General features: G+C 58.3%; 1 protein-coding gene across 1 annotated transcript; it reads left to right on the plus strand.

Moving 5' to 3' along the window:
- Positions 1-4,727: 4,727 nt before the first annotated feature.
- Positions 4,728-15,779, plus strand: MATN1 (matrilin 1; the record flags this gene model as incomplete). Its single annotated transcript, XM_081088509.1, has 8 exons — positions 4,728-4,821; positions 6,503-6,849; positions 9,161-9,383; positions 10,199-10,324; positions 10,959-11,375; positions 11,963-12,115; positions 12,965-13,045; positions 13,663-15,779. 8 exons carry the CDS (start codon positions 4,728-4,730, stop codon positions 13,710-13,712), a joined length of 1,491 nt encoding a protein of 496 aa, XP_080944635.1. The 3' UTR covers positions 13,713-15,779.
- Between the last annotated feature and the right edge of the window lie 825 nt (positions 15,780-16,604).

Raw genomic sequence — 16,604 nt, forward strand, 5'->3', positions numbered from 1 at the left:
AAGAAGGCATCCAGCACGGGTGGACTCTGCGTTTTTAACCACCTCTCCAGAATGAGCGTGATGGGTGCAGGCTGTCTGCGTCTCCTTCAGAGCCTGAGATTCAAGGTTTTATGTTTCCCCCAAACAAGATGAGTCACTGGGCGCAACTTCTGAAAATGGCTGCTGCAAAAGGCAGAGTCTCAGGGCCCCTGGGGTGAGAGTCCCTAACCCCAGGAAGTCAAATCTGAAAAAAAATGTGCTGCAATTAAGGCCCCCGCCCCACCCCCCCGCAAAAAAAATGTGCTAAAACTAAGGAGAGTGTGACTCATTGTGTGGCAGAGAACCGAGGGCGATGGGGGAGGGGAGGGAGAGAGGCTGGCATGGCCGGGGAAGAGCTTGAGAAGTGCCCTAAATGCCAGCTAGGTTTGAATTTTCATGGAGAGGGAATATAGTGCCAACAGAAGCTTTCTTCACCGGGGAGGGGTCCCTGCTCACTAAATACCCACGTCCCCCCCCCCCCCCCCCGGACTTCTAGGCAGTCAGGTGCTGTGCACTCCATGTCTGAGGCAGTAAGGGAGACCCTTGCTGTCCCTCTCTCATCCATGTGGCTGGAGATGAAGGACTTGGACACGATGGGACAGAAAGATAGAGGCCGCCTTGAGAGCCTGTGCAGAGAGGTGACTGTCTACTATCCACCCGTGTTACGAGACAGAAACAGGCCCTCGTGTTAAAGCCATTGTGCCCGAGGGCTTGTTTGTTACTGCAGCTTAACCTGTTCGATCCTGACTACGACAGGAGAGACGGTGAAAACAACACTGACGCAGCATTCACTACATTTCCTTCTCAACCACCGGTGCCACTGCCATAGACACCCCAACTTACAGACGGGACCCCCAAGAGCAGAAAAGTGAAGGCAGTCACCTGCAGTCAAGGCAGCTGGCAGGTGACAGAATCAAACCCAGCTCTGTCTGGTCCCAAAGTGGTTTCGCTTCACAGGACGCCTCCGAGTCTGGCCTGCGTGCCACTGGCAGAACGCAAGGTAATTTTTGGCACTAAGTGGGTGAAAAGGTTACATCGAACCTGTGTCTAATTTATTTAAGGGCATATCAGAACAAACATATAAACTATATCAAACCAGTGATGTCATGGCTGTTACTGCTTGGGAGCAGGAGACATTTTTTCAACCAGCAAGTGGGTTTGGATTGTGAGAGAAAGATGAAATAAATCGTTCTCTTAAACTGGGGCAAAGGGGCCAGTCAAGGTTTCTGTCGATGCAGCCACACTGTGACGACGGTGGGAGAAGGGGGAAGGGGACATGCTGCCCCAGACCGGGCTGCATCTCTTGTCTTGGGAGCTCGAGGTGACCAGGTTCGCTCCTTCGGAGAGAAACTGAGCCTTGGGGGCGGAGCGGGAGTCCGGTGCGCTTTCCACTGAGCCGCACGGCCGAGGGGCGCCTCACTGGATCACAAATGCTCTCTCTCTGGGATAAAACACTAAAGGCTTTAAGTTTCTGGCAACCCGAGGTGTGAGGTGTGTGAAAACAAGGAGAGGGAACAGCAGGAGTCCTGCCTGGGGAGCAGCCTGGAGGACGGCCCCTCCATGCATTTTTTCCTCTGGCCAAGACCGGACACACTGTTCCCAGTTTTGATTCCTGGGGAGACATGTTTCATATTTTTAAAAGACAAATATTTATTCTCTTTCCTCAATGTATATGCTGAACTTCCAGGTCCCCTTGCCCGCAATCCCGGCTCTCGCTCTGGAATGTAAAGCTGCCCCCTTTTGGGGCGGCTCCCTCTCTGTTCCTGAAAGCTTACCTGTCGCATATTTCTGTGGCTCCGCTAATGAGCGGAGAAGTGACCCAGAAAAGGCGCCTGTGTTCCTCCCAGGCGTCCATAGACCAGCCATTCAGAGCCCGAGCTGAAAGGGCTGTTTCATGGGCCCAGCTGCCGCCCCGGCCAACAGCTCTGCACCCGGAGCCCTGGACACAGCCCTGTCCACGGGGGGAGGGGGCTCTGGGCGAGGGGCCCCGGCTCACGTTCTCCTCGTCCTCCGTTCCCGGGGCCGCTCTGCCTCTGTCACCAGTCTGACCTTTCATCATTAGTTTTTTCCTTTTTAAAAAAAATATATTTTTATTAATTTCAGAGAGGAAGGGAAAGGGAGAGAGAGATAGAAACATCAGTGATGAGAGAGAATCATTGATCGCTGCCTCCTGCATATCCCCCGATGGGTATTGAGCCCACAACCCGGGCATGTGCCCTGACCGGGAATCGAACCCTGATCTGCTGGTTCATAGGTTGATGTGCAACCACTGAGCCACACCAGTCGGGCAGTTCTTTCTTTTAGTGCATTTCTTCATTTGCACACCAGACACCCTGCTCCAGGCACCATGCTGAGACCTGGAGATTCAGTGGTGAGCGAGACAGGCCAGACCCCTGCTCCGGGAAAGCTGACACATCGGGGCCGGGGGCAGGAACACATTCATAACACAATTGGGGGAAGTGACAAGTACCACGGCCATCATGCCTGCCCTGTCTCTGGAGAAGAGAATTAGGCTTAGCAGTTGCAGAGGGAAAAGAAACCAGCAGCACCCCGGTTTTAGAAATGCGGGAGGGCTAAGAATTATATGAATAAATGAAACTTACATGGAAATGCTTTTAACTTCCTCGTTCTCTTAAACCGGGGCAAAGGGGACTGAGACCTAGTTCCAGGCTTGATTCTGCCTCTAACTGGCTGGGTGGCTTCAGGCAAGTCATGGACCTCTCTGGGCCTCAGCTTCCGCATCTGACAAATGGGCTAATATACTCGGATCTGCTGGCATCGAAGGTTTGCTGGGAGAACAAAGAAGTACAGTGACAGCGTGAGCGACTACCATTATTGATGAAGGCTGTGAGAATGCCGGCTGGGTCAGCTGTGCCCGGCAGTCATTTTAAGGATAATGTTTGTACCTTTCCTTTTATTAAGGTACAACTTACACAGAGTGAAGTGAACAGGTCTTAAGTGTAAATGATTCTACCCCCTGGGAAGATAATCCTTCTTTGGCCCCCATCTCCAGCTCTGTCCTCTCATTGCCTCCTTCCATGGTCCCGGGAGGCGGGCAGGCCAAGTACTGCCATTCCCACTGCATGATAAGAAGCCAAGGCTCAGAGAGGTTAAGTCAGCAGCTCCAGGGCACACAGCTGGTCAACAGCAGAGGTGGATTTGAAGCTGGGTCTCTCAGGGGGCCAAGCCCATGCTCTTTTCACTTTACCCCATCGACCACTGGCCCTAGATGCAATGGTAGGGACCATTCCTAACTATGTTCCTTTATTTTAAAAAATTTTTATTGATTTTTAGAAAGAGAGAGAAAGGGAGAGGGAGAGAGAGAGAGAGAATCATCGATGTGAGAATGAAACATTGATTGGCTGCTTCCTGCATGCACCCCAACTAGGGATTGAACCTGCAACCCAGGCATGTGTTCTGACTGAGAATCAACGGGCGACCTCTCAGGGCATGGGACGACCAACCGACCGAGCCACACCGACCAGGGTTATGTTCCTTTATTTACAAACCTTTATTTTTGCCTCCTCCATGCAGACCCTGGGCTGGGCCTGGATGCAGAAATGAATCAACCAGACTCTTATCTACTCATGGATGAGAGATAATGCACAGAAGCCCGGGGAGGGGGCCGAATGCAGGGGAGCGGGGAGGAGGTGGGCATGGCGAAGGCACCTCCACCACACTACACCTGAGAAAGCAAGCAGCTGAGAACACCGGCCGGGCACTTCCCGGCAGTGATACTTCTCAGCTGTATGACTTTAGCCAAGTTGCTCCACCTCTCTGTTCTTCAGTTCCTCACCTGGGAAATGAGGGTATTAATAGTAGCTGCCTCACTGGATTGTCAAGAGAATGAAATGAGATCGTCCATATAACTCTGCTCCTCTAATCAACTCTAGGAGGTAGGCAGGGTTCGCATCCCGTTTCCAGACGAGGAATTGGAGGCACAGAGAGGTGAAGCAACTTGCCCAGGGTCACACAGGTAGTTTACCGCAAATCCAGCGCATCTGCCTCCAAGTCTGTGCCCTTGGCCATCTTTGCTGCCTGGCACCTACCAAGCACTCATGTACACGTGACTCCAATTATGATCTTGGAAGAGTCTGTTTGGCAGGGTGGGTGGGAGGAAGGACCGTCTGGGCAGATTGCCCTGCAAGTGCAAAGCCTTGGACGAGAGCTCGGAGAACCCAGGTGCAGTTGGAGAGCAGGCCTCACGTGGAGAGGCAGCGGGTAGCCGAGGCCGGAGAAGGGGGGTGTGTTTAATGAGAAAATTGGGGTTGAAATTGCAGGTGAGAGAAGAATCGGGGTGTGGGATAGGCCGCAGGGCAGGGCTGGGGTGTGAGGCCAAGGACTCAGGTCTCCCTGGCCTTGGAGTCGCAGCCGCAGGTCCGCGCAGGCTCCAGCCGCTGGAGGAGCGCCCTCCACCCACCTGAGATTTCCTGAGCTGCAGCTGCAGCTCTGGTTGCTTCTGGAGGCAAAGGAGGCCTTGTGGTTACGGGGGCCTCTCCAGCCCTTTCCCGGCTTCCTCCCTGCCCTCTCTGGAGGGAGGGAAACACACCACACACACACACACAGCCCCTTTTAGCCGGCCCCACCCCCCAAGGAGGCAAGGGGCAGGGCAGGGCCTCCTGGCTGGGAGGCTGGGCGGCAAGGTTGATAAGACCCAGAGCCTCCTGGCCTCCACAGCTGTGCTGGCTGCTGCCCGCGCTGCCAGGACCATGAGGGTCATCCCTGGTGCCGTCCTCGTGCCCTGCCTTCTGCTGCTGCTGCACCTGGCCCCACGCACACATGGCCTCGCCCCCCAACCCAGAGGTGAGGGGGCCTATGTGAGGTGGGGGACATTGGATGACTGGCCGCTGACCAACAGCCTGGGGACTGGGCACTGAGATGGGCAGAGAGCAAATGGATCCAAGAGAGGAGAGGGCGGGAGGCAGGGTGGCCAGCGCGGGAGCAGGCAGAGATGGTGACGCGCACAAGGGCCAGGGCTGGCATGACCCTCAGTCTGTCCTGTCGGGGCCATGAGTGGGCTTCTCCCTGGAGCCTTAGTGTTTCCTGGGGTTTCTCAGGCCCCGGGCTGCCTGCAGGGCCCATTCACACTGCAGGGACTGCTGTCTCTTGGGTTGCTGAGGTCAGAAGCTACGCAGAGAGCGATGATGCCTGGGGCCGCACCGTGCCCAGGGTCGAGCGCATGGCTCTGTGAGAGGCGTGTACCTCTGGGGGTCGCGGGGGCTCCAGTTCTGGTCACCAGCCCTTTCAGCGCATCCTGGATTGGGCTCCATGCATGCGGTACCCTTTCCGGAGTTTCAGCCGTGGCCCCGGAATCCTGGAATACCCAACTCTTCCGTTACAGATGGGGAAACTGAGGCTGCACAGGGGAGGACCTAAGACCACCCAGTGAGAGAGCCCCAGATCCTTCTGGGTCTTGATCCATTGCTCTATGCTGTGGCCATTTCCCTCTTCCTCCCTGCCTCAGTTTACCCACTGTGCCATTAGCTAGAGGGGACCAGGGAGCGGCTGCAAGGTCATTTCTAAGGCCCCTGGGGGAACTCTGATGCCTGGGTAGGGGACTGGGGCTGGGAGCTGGGACCTGGGGCCGCCGAGAGCACGCTCGCATTCCCGTATTTGGGAGAAGCTGGGCTCAGTCTGGACTCCTTGTGGGTGGAGAGGGAACAGCCTTTGCCCTGAGCCCCGCTGGCTGCAGGCCCAGGCCAGTGACCTCATCAAGCGGTAGCCGTTCTCCCCACGGCAGAGGAAACAGAAGCTCCCAGAGCTGCCTCCCAGGGAGTCTGGACAGACATCTCTCCTTGGGGGGTGTGCCCTGGGGGCCCACCTGGTCAGGCCGCCACGGCGGCTACTAGACATTTCTGCCCCTTCCCCTGCCCTTGGACACCAGCCAGCAGGCCGCGCCAGGGAGGGAAACTGGGTCCACTTGGTGATTTGCTCGATGTTCAGATGAAAGAGCCCATGTTGACAGGCGCTGCGTTGGGCCTCAAGGCCGCGTCCACCCCGGAGGGCCCACCCTCGGCGCCCTGCGGCCCAGCTCGGAGAAACAGCTGCTCCTTGTTTATGGAGGCTCTCTGGGCACAAACCTGAGCAGCAGGTTTTAAAGGGCAGCCTGCCTTTGCTGCTCCCTGAACACCCACTGCAGGCCCAGCCCTGGGCTGGCACCCGATGTGCACTTCTGCTCATCCTCAAAGGATCCTGGAAGGACGGGATTATCAGCCCATTGTACAGATGAGGAAACTGAGAGAGGTGAAGTGAGTCACCCAAGGCCAGAATCCAAGCTTCTTTCCCAGGAGCTGAGCTGTGAGGCCGAGTGTCCACATGCTGGTCAAAGCTTAAGACAGCCTGACTCCATGGCAGGCTACGCTGCCTGAGGCCTCTGGTCAGGGTCCAAGTAGCCCCTGATGCTCTGCCCCGTTGCCTGAGTGTCTTGTCTAGCCTTCTGATCTCTGCCCCTTGCTCTTTGCCACCTCCCTCCTCCTCCTCCCAGGGCACCTCTGCCGGACCCGGCCCACGGACCTGGTGTTTGTTGTCGATAGCTCGCGCAGCGTAAGGCCCGTGGAGTTTGAGAAGGTGAAAGTGTTCCTGTCCCAGGTCATCGAGTCGCTAAATGTGGGGCCCAATGCCACCCGAGTGGGCGTGGTCAACTACGCCAGCTCCGTGAAGCAGGAGTTCCCGCTGCGGGCCCACCTGTCCAAGGCCGCGCTGCTTCAGGCCGTGCGCCGCATCCGGCCGCTGTCCACGGGCACCATGACTGGCCTGGCCATCCAGTTCGCCATCACCAAGGCCTTGAGTGATGCTGAGGGCGGTCGCGCCAAGTCCCCGGACATCAGCAAGGTACACGCCCCCTTCCCCCGCCCTGCTGGGGTCCCCCAGTTTGCAGGCTCCCACTGGGTGCTGAGAGCTTTGCCTGCGTACACTGGAATTCTCCCAGCACCCCTGCGAGGTGGCCATTTACAGGTGGGGAGCAGGCCCAACCAAGAGAAGTGGCAGAGCCGAACCCATCTTCCCTACCCTTCGGACCCCAGGGATGTATTTGATTATTTCTGTTTAGTTGACCTTGGCTTCCCAGGCAGTCTGGGCTCCTCGAAGGCAGGGTGAGGCAGTTCAGATGTTCACGTGACGGTCAAGGGCATGGGCATCACCACCAGCCTGTCTGGGTTCAAGTCCCTGCTCTACCACACTGAGCGAGTTACTTCATCTCACGTGCCTCAGTTTCCTCACCTGTAAAATGGGAGTCACATAACGCCTCCTCAAGGGGCTCCGAGGAGGGCTAAACGAGTTCATAAGCACAAAGTGCTCAGAACAGGCCTGGTACCTAATAAGCCCCGTTACACGCTAGCTAATGGTTTATTTAATACGCCTTCGAGGGCAGGGGCTCAGACACACAAGTCGCACAGTCAGCAAGGGCTCGGGGCGGAACTGGGTGTTCCACAGACCTTGGAAATGGTGTGATTTTTTCCCAGGACTCAGCCCAGGGCCTGCGAGTCCAGTCCTCTCCCCGACTGGTCCTGCACAGGCTCCCGAAACTCCCCATCGCTGTCCTGTTGGACGAAAGACTTGCCCTTTCCCTGCCCAGGGCCCTAGCCCAGGGAAGCATTCTTCCTCACCCGCTTCTGTACCCCACTCTCTGGCACGCAGTGCACGACTGAGACATGTCTCCATTTCACGGAGGAGGAAGCTGGGGCACAGGGAGCTTCAGCAGCTTGCCCAGCTCAAAAGTGGGAGAAGTGTTCCCAGACAGTAGCATAGAGCCCCAGCCATCACAGCCCTCCAAGAAATGATACCTCGGGCAGCCTGCTGGTCTTATTTTGTGGGGGCCACTGACAAGTTCTGACATGAGGCTGATGGTCAAGGCGACTGGGAGGATGTGGTGGCCCGGGTGGTCCCAATGGAGAGAGGTGAAGGGGTGGGTGGTGACATCTATAGTTGTCACGTCTCCAGAGCTAAGCGCTTCACCCCGGCTCAGGCCAGTGGCCTGGGGTGGGCACAGGAGGAGAGGTCCTCCATTCATTGAGACAGAGACAGAGGTCAGGGAGCCGGCACCAGAATTAGATGTTCTGCCTGGAATTCACCCGTGGGAAGCCCTACAAGGTGGATGGAAAGTCCCAAAGCTGGATTGAAGGGGACTCAGGGACACAGTGGAGTGGGCCTCTGACGAAGGCCTGTGGCCGTGAATAGTCTCGGCCAGGTTTTCAGAGCCAGGAGCCCAGGCCTGCGGCCGGGAAGAGGTTGTGCAGGCTCACTCCCCACGGGACCCGGGCAGTGATGCTACAAATCATAGCCCCCTTCCTGGCTTCCGACCCTGAATCATCTCACCACATCCTCCTTTTGCAGATGAAGAAACAGAGGCTCGAAGGTGAGCTGTGACTTGTGGGGGAGCTGCAAGTCTAACCCCTGTCCAAACCACTATGTACAGGTCACAAGGCGGGGGTTGGGCACCCGGGCCAGGGGAGGGGACCCAGGAACCAGAAGCAGGTCCAGGTCAGAAGCTGAGAAGCAGCCAAGGGGGCTGGATGCCCAGTCCCAGCCTCTGGCAGAGCCGTGAGGACCCAGCTTCAGGGCAGGCTCTGGCAGGGGGAGATGGGGGCTGACATCCCTCATCTGGGCGCCAGGGTCCCCTCTGTCTCCCTTTCCAGGTGCAGAACAGAGGAGCCTTGTGGGAGGAGGGCAGACAGGCGTTTCCTCTGTGGAAAGGACACCTAGCACCTGGGAAGGGAGGGAGGAAAGGTGGTCTCCTTTCCTCTGATGGCATCTAGGTGGGAAGGGCCCCTCCCTCTGCCGCCCTCTGGTGGCCAAAAGGCAGAACGGCACGGTGTTGGGCACACTTGGGCCCCCTGAGAGGCCCCAGTCTGGGCGGAGGGGATGGGGGGTGGGGAGACCTGGTCCCGACCCCTACCTGCCGGATGCGGGCGACATCAGACGGCCCAGTGGGACGGGAGAAACCTCAGCCTGGTCTTTCCGTAGAGGACGCCTGTCTTGTCCTCTAGCCTCGTTCCCTTCCCAGGGCAGAACCCTGGCGGGCAGTGGATCCGCCTGCAACCAGCTAGGCTAGGCCTCCTCTCCCGCCAGCGGCCCGGCCCGGGGTGTGCTGCAGGGCCAAGCGCCCGGCCCGGCCCAGCGCCTCACAGCATCCCGCGTGTCGCAGGTGGTCATCGTGGTGACGGACGGGAGGCCCCAGGACAGCGTGCGGGATGTGTCTGCGCGAGCCCGGGCCAGCGGCGTCGAGCTTTTCGCCATTGGCGTGGGCCGCGTGGACAAGGCCACGCTGCGCCAGATCGCCAGCGAGCCGCAGGAGGAGCACGTGGACTACGTGGAGAGCTACAACGTCATCGAGAAGCTGGCCAAGAAGTTCCAGGAGGCCTTCTGCTGTGCGCGGGGCGCGGGGCGGGCAGGGCGGGGCGGGGCGGGGGCTCTAGGGCGGGACTGAGATGGAGCCAGCATCGGGGGCGAGGCCAGGGCGGGGCGGAGGTGCGGATCTGGCAGAGGCCATCCAAGAACCCTTCTATGTGGCAGCTCCCGCTGGGGACCAGGGGGGGCGGGAATCCGGTAAAGAGAGGCCCTAAAAAGCCTGTGCGTGATGGCGGCGGGGCTTGGGCGTCAGCGTTCCGCGATGCGGGAGGATGGGAGCTGCGTGGGCCCTGGGCGGGAGAAGGTTTAGTCCTTCTAAGAGGGGAGGTGGGGCTGTGCGCAGTCTTTGGGGGCGTGACCCGTCCTAAGGGGCGGGGTCTCGAGCAGGATGGGCGGGGCCAGGGTGAGGTCCCCATTTGGAAAATGCGTTGGAGAAAAACCTGCATCTGATTGTGGGGATCCAATGGGATGACGCATGGAATAGCGCCCAGTTGGCGGCATGTGACGGATGTCGGCTGAGCGTCCTGTCCGTGCTGCCTTCTCCGCTGCGTGAGCTCCTCTAGACACGCGGGATACAGCGGGGAACGAACCAGCAAAGCAAACCCTTGTCCCTGCGGCCTTTACCTTTTTAGCAGGAAGTGTTGGTTTTATAATCAGCGTCATCGCCTTCTTCAGGGATGTCAGCCCGGGTGCAGTGATTCCGGCCCTGGGCTGAGCTCTGGGGCCTGGACCCCACCCGGGAGGGGCCTCCGTTTCCCTGAGTGTGTGCGGGCCGTCCTGGCTGAGATAGCCAGGCCCTGCGACTGTGAGATTCCAGTCCCCTCTGTCCCCACAGTGGTGTCAGACCTGTGCGCCACGGGAGACCATGACTGTGAGCAGGTGTGCGTCAGCTCCCCGGGCTCCTACTCCTGCGCCTGCCGCGAGGGCTTCACCTTGAACAGTGACGGCAAGACCTGCAACGGTCAGTGGGCTGGGCCCAGGCAGCCCTGGGAGGGGGCTGAGGAAGGGACGGGTCTGGGCTACTTCTCAGTCCGTCTGAGCCTTCCCACACCAATCCGCGAAGGTGATAGATTCCTTCTAGAACAGCGGTTCTCAACCTGTGTGTCCCGATCCCTTTGGGGGGTCAAACGACCCTTTCACAGGGGTCGCCTAAGACCATCGGAAAACACACATATAATTACATATTGTTTTTGTGATTCATCACTATGCTTTAATTATATTCAATTTGTAACCATGAAATTGGGGGTCACCACAACATGAGGAACTGTATTAAAGGGTGGCGGCATTAGGAAGGTTGAGAACCACTGTTCTAGAGTTTGATGTCACCGAAAATTCCCGCCTGATGTCCTCTTTCTGACACAATGGCTGGCGGTTTGGTGTGGTGGAAGGAGTTACACATCTTGGGTTCATCTCTTGGTGCTACGACCTCTGGGCCTTATGATGTTCCAGCTGTAAACGCTGGCTTTCTAGAGAGAGTTAGAGGGCAAGATGGGATGACCCTCAGTGCAGAGCTTGGTGTGTGTTGGGTGCCCGGCCAGCGGTCGGATGGACAACTGCCCTTAAGCTTCCTCTCCTCGCCTGTCCCCACTCCCCAGTCTGCAGGGGCGGCGGAGGCAGTTCGGCCATTGACCTGGTCTTCCTCATCGATGGGTCCAAGAGTGTGCGGCCGGAGAATTTCGAGCTGGTGAAGAAGTTCATCAACCAGATCGTGGACACGCTGGACGTGTCAGACAGGCTGGCCCAGGTGGGGCTGGTGCAGTACTCGAGCTCCGTGCGCCAGGAGTTCCCGCTGGGCCGCTACCACACCAAGAAGGACATCAAGGCAGCCGTGCGCAATATGTCCTACATGGAGAAGGGCACCATGACCGGGGCTGCCCTCAAGTACCTCATCGACAACTCCTTCACTGTGTCCGGCGGGGCCAGGCCCGGGGCCCAGAAGGTGGGCATCGTCTTCACCGATGGCCGGAGCCAGGACTACATCAATGATGCTGCCAAGAAGGCCAAGGACCTTGGTAGGTGCGCCCTCCCGGGCCCCGAACACCATGCTGGCCAGGGGCACGTGGCACAACCCACCGGTAATTTGTCTCAGTGTCCATTCTGATGAGAGCCCCAAAGCCTGGTTCTATTTGAATGAGGACGGACTGGTGCATCCATGTCTTTCTGAGACTGGCGACAAACCTGAGGCCCCAGAAGAGTCAGTGGCTTGCTTCTGGTGGCCCTCTAGTGGGAGGGGGTTGGAACTGTTCCAGCTGAATGTTCCCAAGAACATACCGTTGCCGAAAGGCAGCCCGCTTGGGGACAAACCTGAGCCTTGTTTTATTGCCTATTAAGTGAGGATAGTAATAACCACCAGAGGATGGTTATGAGAGTTACATGAGGTTACAAAGCCCCCGGGGCAGGGAGTCAGCACAGGCCCGGCGTATAGTAGAATCTCAGTCAATGTTTATTTCCTCAATGTCTTTGTCCCAGGCATCGTGCCTGCACTTCCAGCAGCTGCCACCAGGAGGTGTCTGGAGTTGATTTCCTAGGCATCCTCCAAGAGGCTCAGGCTGGGCTGCCGGCCCCAACTCCAGCCTTACTTGTCGTGTCCCTCTTACAGGCTTTAAGATGTTTGCTGTGGGCGTGGGCAACGCCGTGGAGGACGAGCTGAGGGAGATCGCCTCGGAGCCCGTGGCAGAGCACTACTTCTACACGGCGGACTTCAAGACCATCAGCCAGATTGGCATGAAGCTGCAGAAGAAGATCTGTGTGGGTGAGTGAGCCAGCGCTGGCATGGAGGGGAGGGGCAGGGGGGCTCTGGGGTGGGCATAGAGCCACCCTGGAACTGGGTGTGGGTGGGGGAAAGCAGGAGCTGGGGTGGCACCAAGAACTGGCAGAACCAGGAGGTGGGCTGGCCAGTCTAACTCTTCCTACCAGCAAACATGCTTATCGAAGGCTCATCACATGAGTGACACTGTTCTCAGTGCTCGCCAGATATTAAATCGTTCAGTCCTATTCGGGAGGAATATTTTTACGCCCACTTTATTGATAGGAAAGCCAAGGCCAGAGGGATCGAACAGTTGTTAATAACTGGAGGAGCCGGGGTTTGCATCCTGCCACCTCCCCTGACCCTGCCTGGTGACCTTGCCAGCTGTTCCCCAGGGGCAGAGTGTGGACCCCAGGGCCAGAAGTGCCTGTGCTTGCATCTTTGCTCTGACACTGACTACCTGTTGACCATGGACAAGCTGTTTCACTTCTCAGATTCCTCATTTGTACATGAGGTTCATGATTTTAAACACAAAGGATTGGGGTGAGGAGTCACCACGATGACATAAAGGCCCCTGACAGCATTGTCCTGCACACAGTAGGTGCTCAGCCCAGTGGTGCTGTTATTGGAGTTCTTTATCAGGGCTCTGGGGGGTCAGGAAGACATGCAGGGGTTGCCCTCCATCACTCCTGGGGGCTCTGTCTCAGGAATTCTATGTATCTCTGCCCCCTCAGATGTCCTGGGCCACACATTCCCCCAAGATTCCCCGGTCCTGGCCCTGGGCAGTGACTACCCCACCTCCCTCTGGAACCCCCTCACACCCCCTTGTCTTTCTCTACTTCCTGTCCATTCCAGAGGAAGATCCATGCGAATGTGAGTCCATTGTGAAGTTCCAGGCCAAAGTGGAGGGGCTGCTGCAGGCCTTGACCAGGAAACATATCCTTCCCAGAGGCTGGTGCAGGGAAGGGGAGGGGCGGGGACAGGAGGCGGGGCAGGGGCCAGGCACGGTGGGGAGGGGAGCTGTGGTGGGGCTGGGGCGAGCTCCTCCTTGCCTGCTCCCTGCTGAAGGCAGGCTCAATTTTGGCCAGGTGGGCTGACCCCAGCTTTGATACTGACCCTATCAGACGCAGAGGGTCCTAGAGGGTAGACAGAGAAACTGAGGCAGAGGTCAGGATCTAGAGACGGACACACACGGAGCCCTGGGCACACTCAGGAAAACACAGTGCCCGGGGACACCCACTCCTCCGGCTCTGGGTGACGTGACCAGCACCAGCTCTCACTCAGATGGGCTGGGCCTCGAGCAGCTCCCCTGGCTGGGTCAGGCCTCGGTGGGGGACCCGCAGGCCTCAGCCTGCAGCTGGACATGCCGGGCTCGTGGTTCTGGCTGTGTTTGGAAAGCACCATTCTGAGGCCAGTGGATGATAAATTCCGGGGGTGAGAGAAAGTGCTGGAAGAGGGGGACGCTGCAGGAACAGGAAGTGGGGGTCCGCAGTTCGGGTCCCACGTGACTGCCCCACGCTGGTCCCCGTGCACCTCTCCTTGACTCTGCCCACTGGAAGCTGTGAGTAAGCGGCTGGCCGTCATGGAGAACAGGATCGTCTAAGGCCGCTTGTCCCTGCTGCGGCTTCTCCATCTCCCTGCCCCACTCGGCCCACAGAGTCCGGGCGTGTCCCCTAGAGCCCCGAGTGTAGTCTAGCTTTGTCACTTAGCGAGGGGGGGTTGGGAGGGGCAGGCGCCTGGGATGGCAGCAGGCCTCTCCCTGGGCCACCAGCCTCGGAGCCCTGCCAGGCGGGGTGTGTGTGTGAGTGGGAGTGCTGGGAGCGCAGGAGTTTGGGGCGTGTGTGTGTGTGTGTGTGTGTGTGTGTGTCTGGGAACAATGCATGAGTGAGAACACAAGGGCAATGTAACTGGGACTGCGTTTGCATTTTTTAACCAAAAGCTTAATATATTCCTGTTGTTAGTTACCCCTCCCTGACTGTGAGCGCTGTGAATCTCTCCTGACGTCTCCATTCTTTTCTGAAAAACAATTAAATGTGATTTAACTTAAGGGCCGAGTGGGCCAGAGGCGGTGTGGTTGTTTGGGGAGCAGGAGGAAGGGTGGCTGGTGATGGGGTGATGGCAGATGCTGACAGAGGTGGTAACAGTGATGACAGCGACTGCCCTAAACCCGTAACCCGCTCACATTTGTCTTGCCTTTTCAGTGACACTTTCATTCCCATGATCTCATTTCATCCCTCGGTAACTCTACCCAGGACAGACTCAAGTCATCCCATTTCACAGATGGGAAAGCTGAGTGTCTGAGAATGAAATGACTTGCTCAGCACTGGGTCTGTTGGAGAGACAGGACTTGCATCCAGGACTCCAGGACAGCAAAAGAAGGGCACAGAGAAGGGCAGTTGCTCCCCATCAAACTCCTTCATTCATTCGTTCATTCATTGATTCATTCACTCATTCATTCATTCATGCAGACAAAAACACAGAGCATAGACCCCATGTCAGACAGTGGGGAGATATGGTCTATGAAATAGTCCCTGCTCTTAAGGGACTTACCACTGATGAGGGTGCTCTGTCACCCCCATATCGCTGGAGGAAGAGAGTGGGTTTGGGTTGTACATGAGGCGAGAGTGTGAGAGGTGAAGGGAAGGGTCCCAGCCTGAGCCTGGCTGGCCCAGGTGCCCCTGTGGCGTCCTCTCTGTTGGCTCCTGGAGCTTCAGAAGCTTCACCCTGACCCTCAACACAGACGGCTGCACCCCCACCTCAGGGGCAGCACAAGGGAAAGACTGTTGACTTCCAACACCCCCCAACCCCACCCGGGGTCTGCCGGCCTCCCCCAGGCCCCCCTGGGTCAGCGTCCCTCTGACAATTCAACTCCTCGCCTCCCAGAGGGAGCTGAGCTGATTTTCTGAACTCATTCTTGTTTAATGGGGCGTTTTAGTGCTGCTACCAGATTCACAGGAAGCTCAGAGCATCCTGGAGGCCTTCCTTAGAGGCAGTTCAGGAGGCAGAATACCCCCAGCAACACCCAGGAGCCACGGCACACAGCACCCCGCCTCACGGGGCCGCACAGCACCCCGCCTCACGGGGCCGCACCGCACCCCGCCTCACGGGCCGCCCTGGGGCAGGACCCCCACCACCACGCACACCTTTCGCTGAGCCCTTTCTCTGTGCCTGGCCCTGGGCTGGGGGTGTTCTGCTGTCCAAGGAGGCTCCTGTCACACCCTGTGGCAATTGCTCAGCCCACACTCCCCTTCATCCGAGGTTATTCCCCACCCCACCCCCACAGCACCTGCCTCCGGGACCCAGCTGACTGGTCAATGGGTTTGATATGGGGATGCCAGCTACCTGGCCGCTGGCCCTGGAGCCGGGAGGCCTATATCTTCTTCCAGGCGCATGGAGACTGGGCGACCATCCTTAGGAAAGAGCAAAGCAGCATTTGCTGGTTGCCCGTAGCTCTCCAGGCCAGGGGTGTTGCAGTCTGCTGCTGGGTAACCAACCGCCCCCAAACCCGGTGGCCCAAAGCAACCCTCTGCTATTGTCGCGGGTCTGTGGGTTGGCTGGGCCCAGCGCCCAACACTGGCAATTGTTTGGGTCTCAGCCAGGTGGGAGCCTCCAGCATGGCCCACTCAGGTGACTGTGGCTTTCAGAGAGCTGGCTACAAGGCTCTGTCTCTCAAATCAATAAATAGAAATTAAGAAAAGATAAATGGGGCTCATGTTTTCCCACAAGCACTCGGATGGGGTGTGAGGCAGGCTGTGCAGAGGCCTTGGCTGGGGTGGGCAGGGTCCCCCATCCATGTCACAGCTGAGGAAGGTGCGGTGACTAAGGCTGGCCCTGCGGGGTCCTGTGCAGGATGGCCGGCCGCTGTTGGGGTGGAGCAGCGAGTCCCTGGCTGGGATCAAGTCCTTATTGGCAGGGAGAGTTGAGAAACTGAAGGTGGCTGAGGCCCTGTTGAATCCTGCCAGGGACCCTCTGCATAAGCAGCAGTGTCACCCATCCCAGTGCTGGGGCTGCCCGAGTAGGTGAGGAGCCGGATTCCTAGGTTTACCTAACGCTGAGGCCTTTCTCAACCACAGCAGGAACCCTGCATTGCTGCCTGTGACCATGAACGTCCAGCCCCGTGCACACAGTAGGTGCTCAGCAGACCCCCGTGGCCTCTCTCTTCCCCCTCCTCCCGGCAGTGATCAGGCTCACAGCTCAGCAGAGGGTGCACCAGGTCCTGGAGGAGCCTGGAGCTGCACCCAGGTGCCCGAGGGCAGAGGGGCAGGGTTGAACCCCAAAGGGGGGCATGTAGGGGCCGGGCAGGGAGTGACGGCCCCACCCAGCAAGTGGGGACCGGGGAGGGGCCCACGGAACATAGGCTGCCAGAGGCCATAGCCCAGAAGCTTAGAACTGGTGGACCGGGAGCTGCTGCTGTGTCCCCTGACCTGTCAGGCCCAGCTCAGTCCCCAGTCCAGGCTGAGCTGAGGGGGGTGGGACCTGGGGTCCTGGGGCTGAG

The sequence above is a fragment of the Myotis nattereri genome, assembly GCF_964212035.1.
Source record: "Myotis nattereri genome assembly, chromosome: 3".
In the NCBI taxonomy this organism is placed as follows: Eukaryota; Metazoa; Chordata; class Mammalia; order Chiroptera; family Vespertilionidae; genus Myotis; species Myotis nattereri.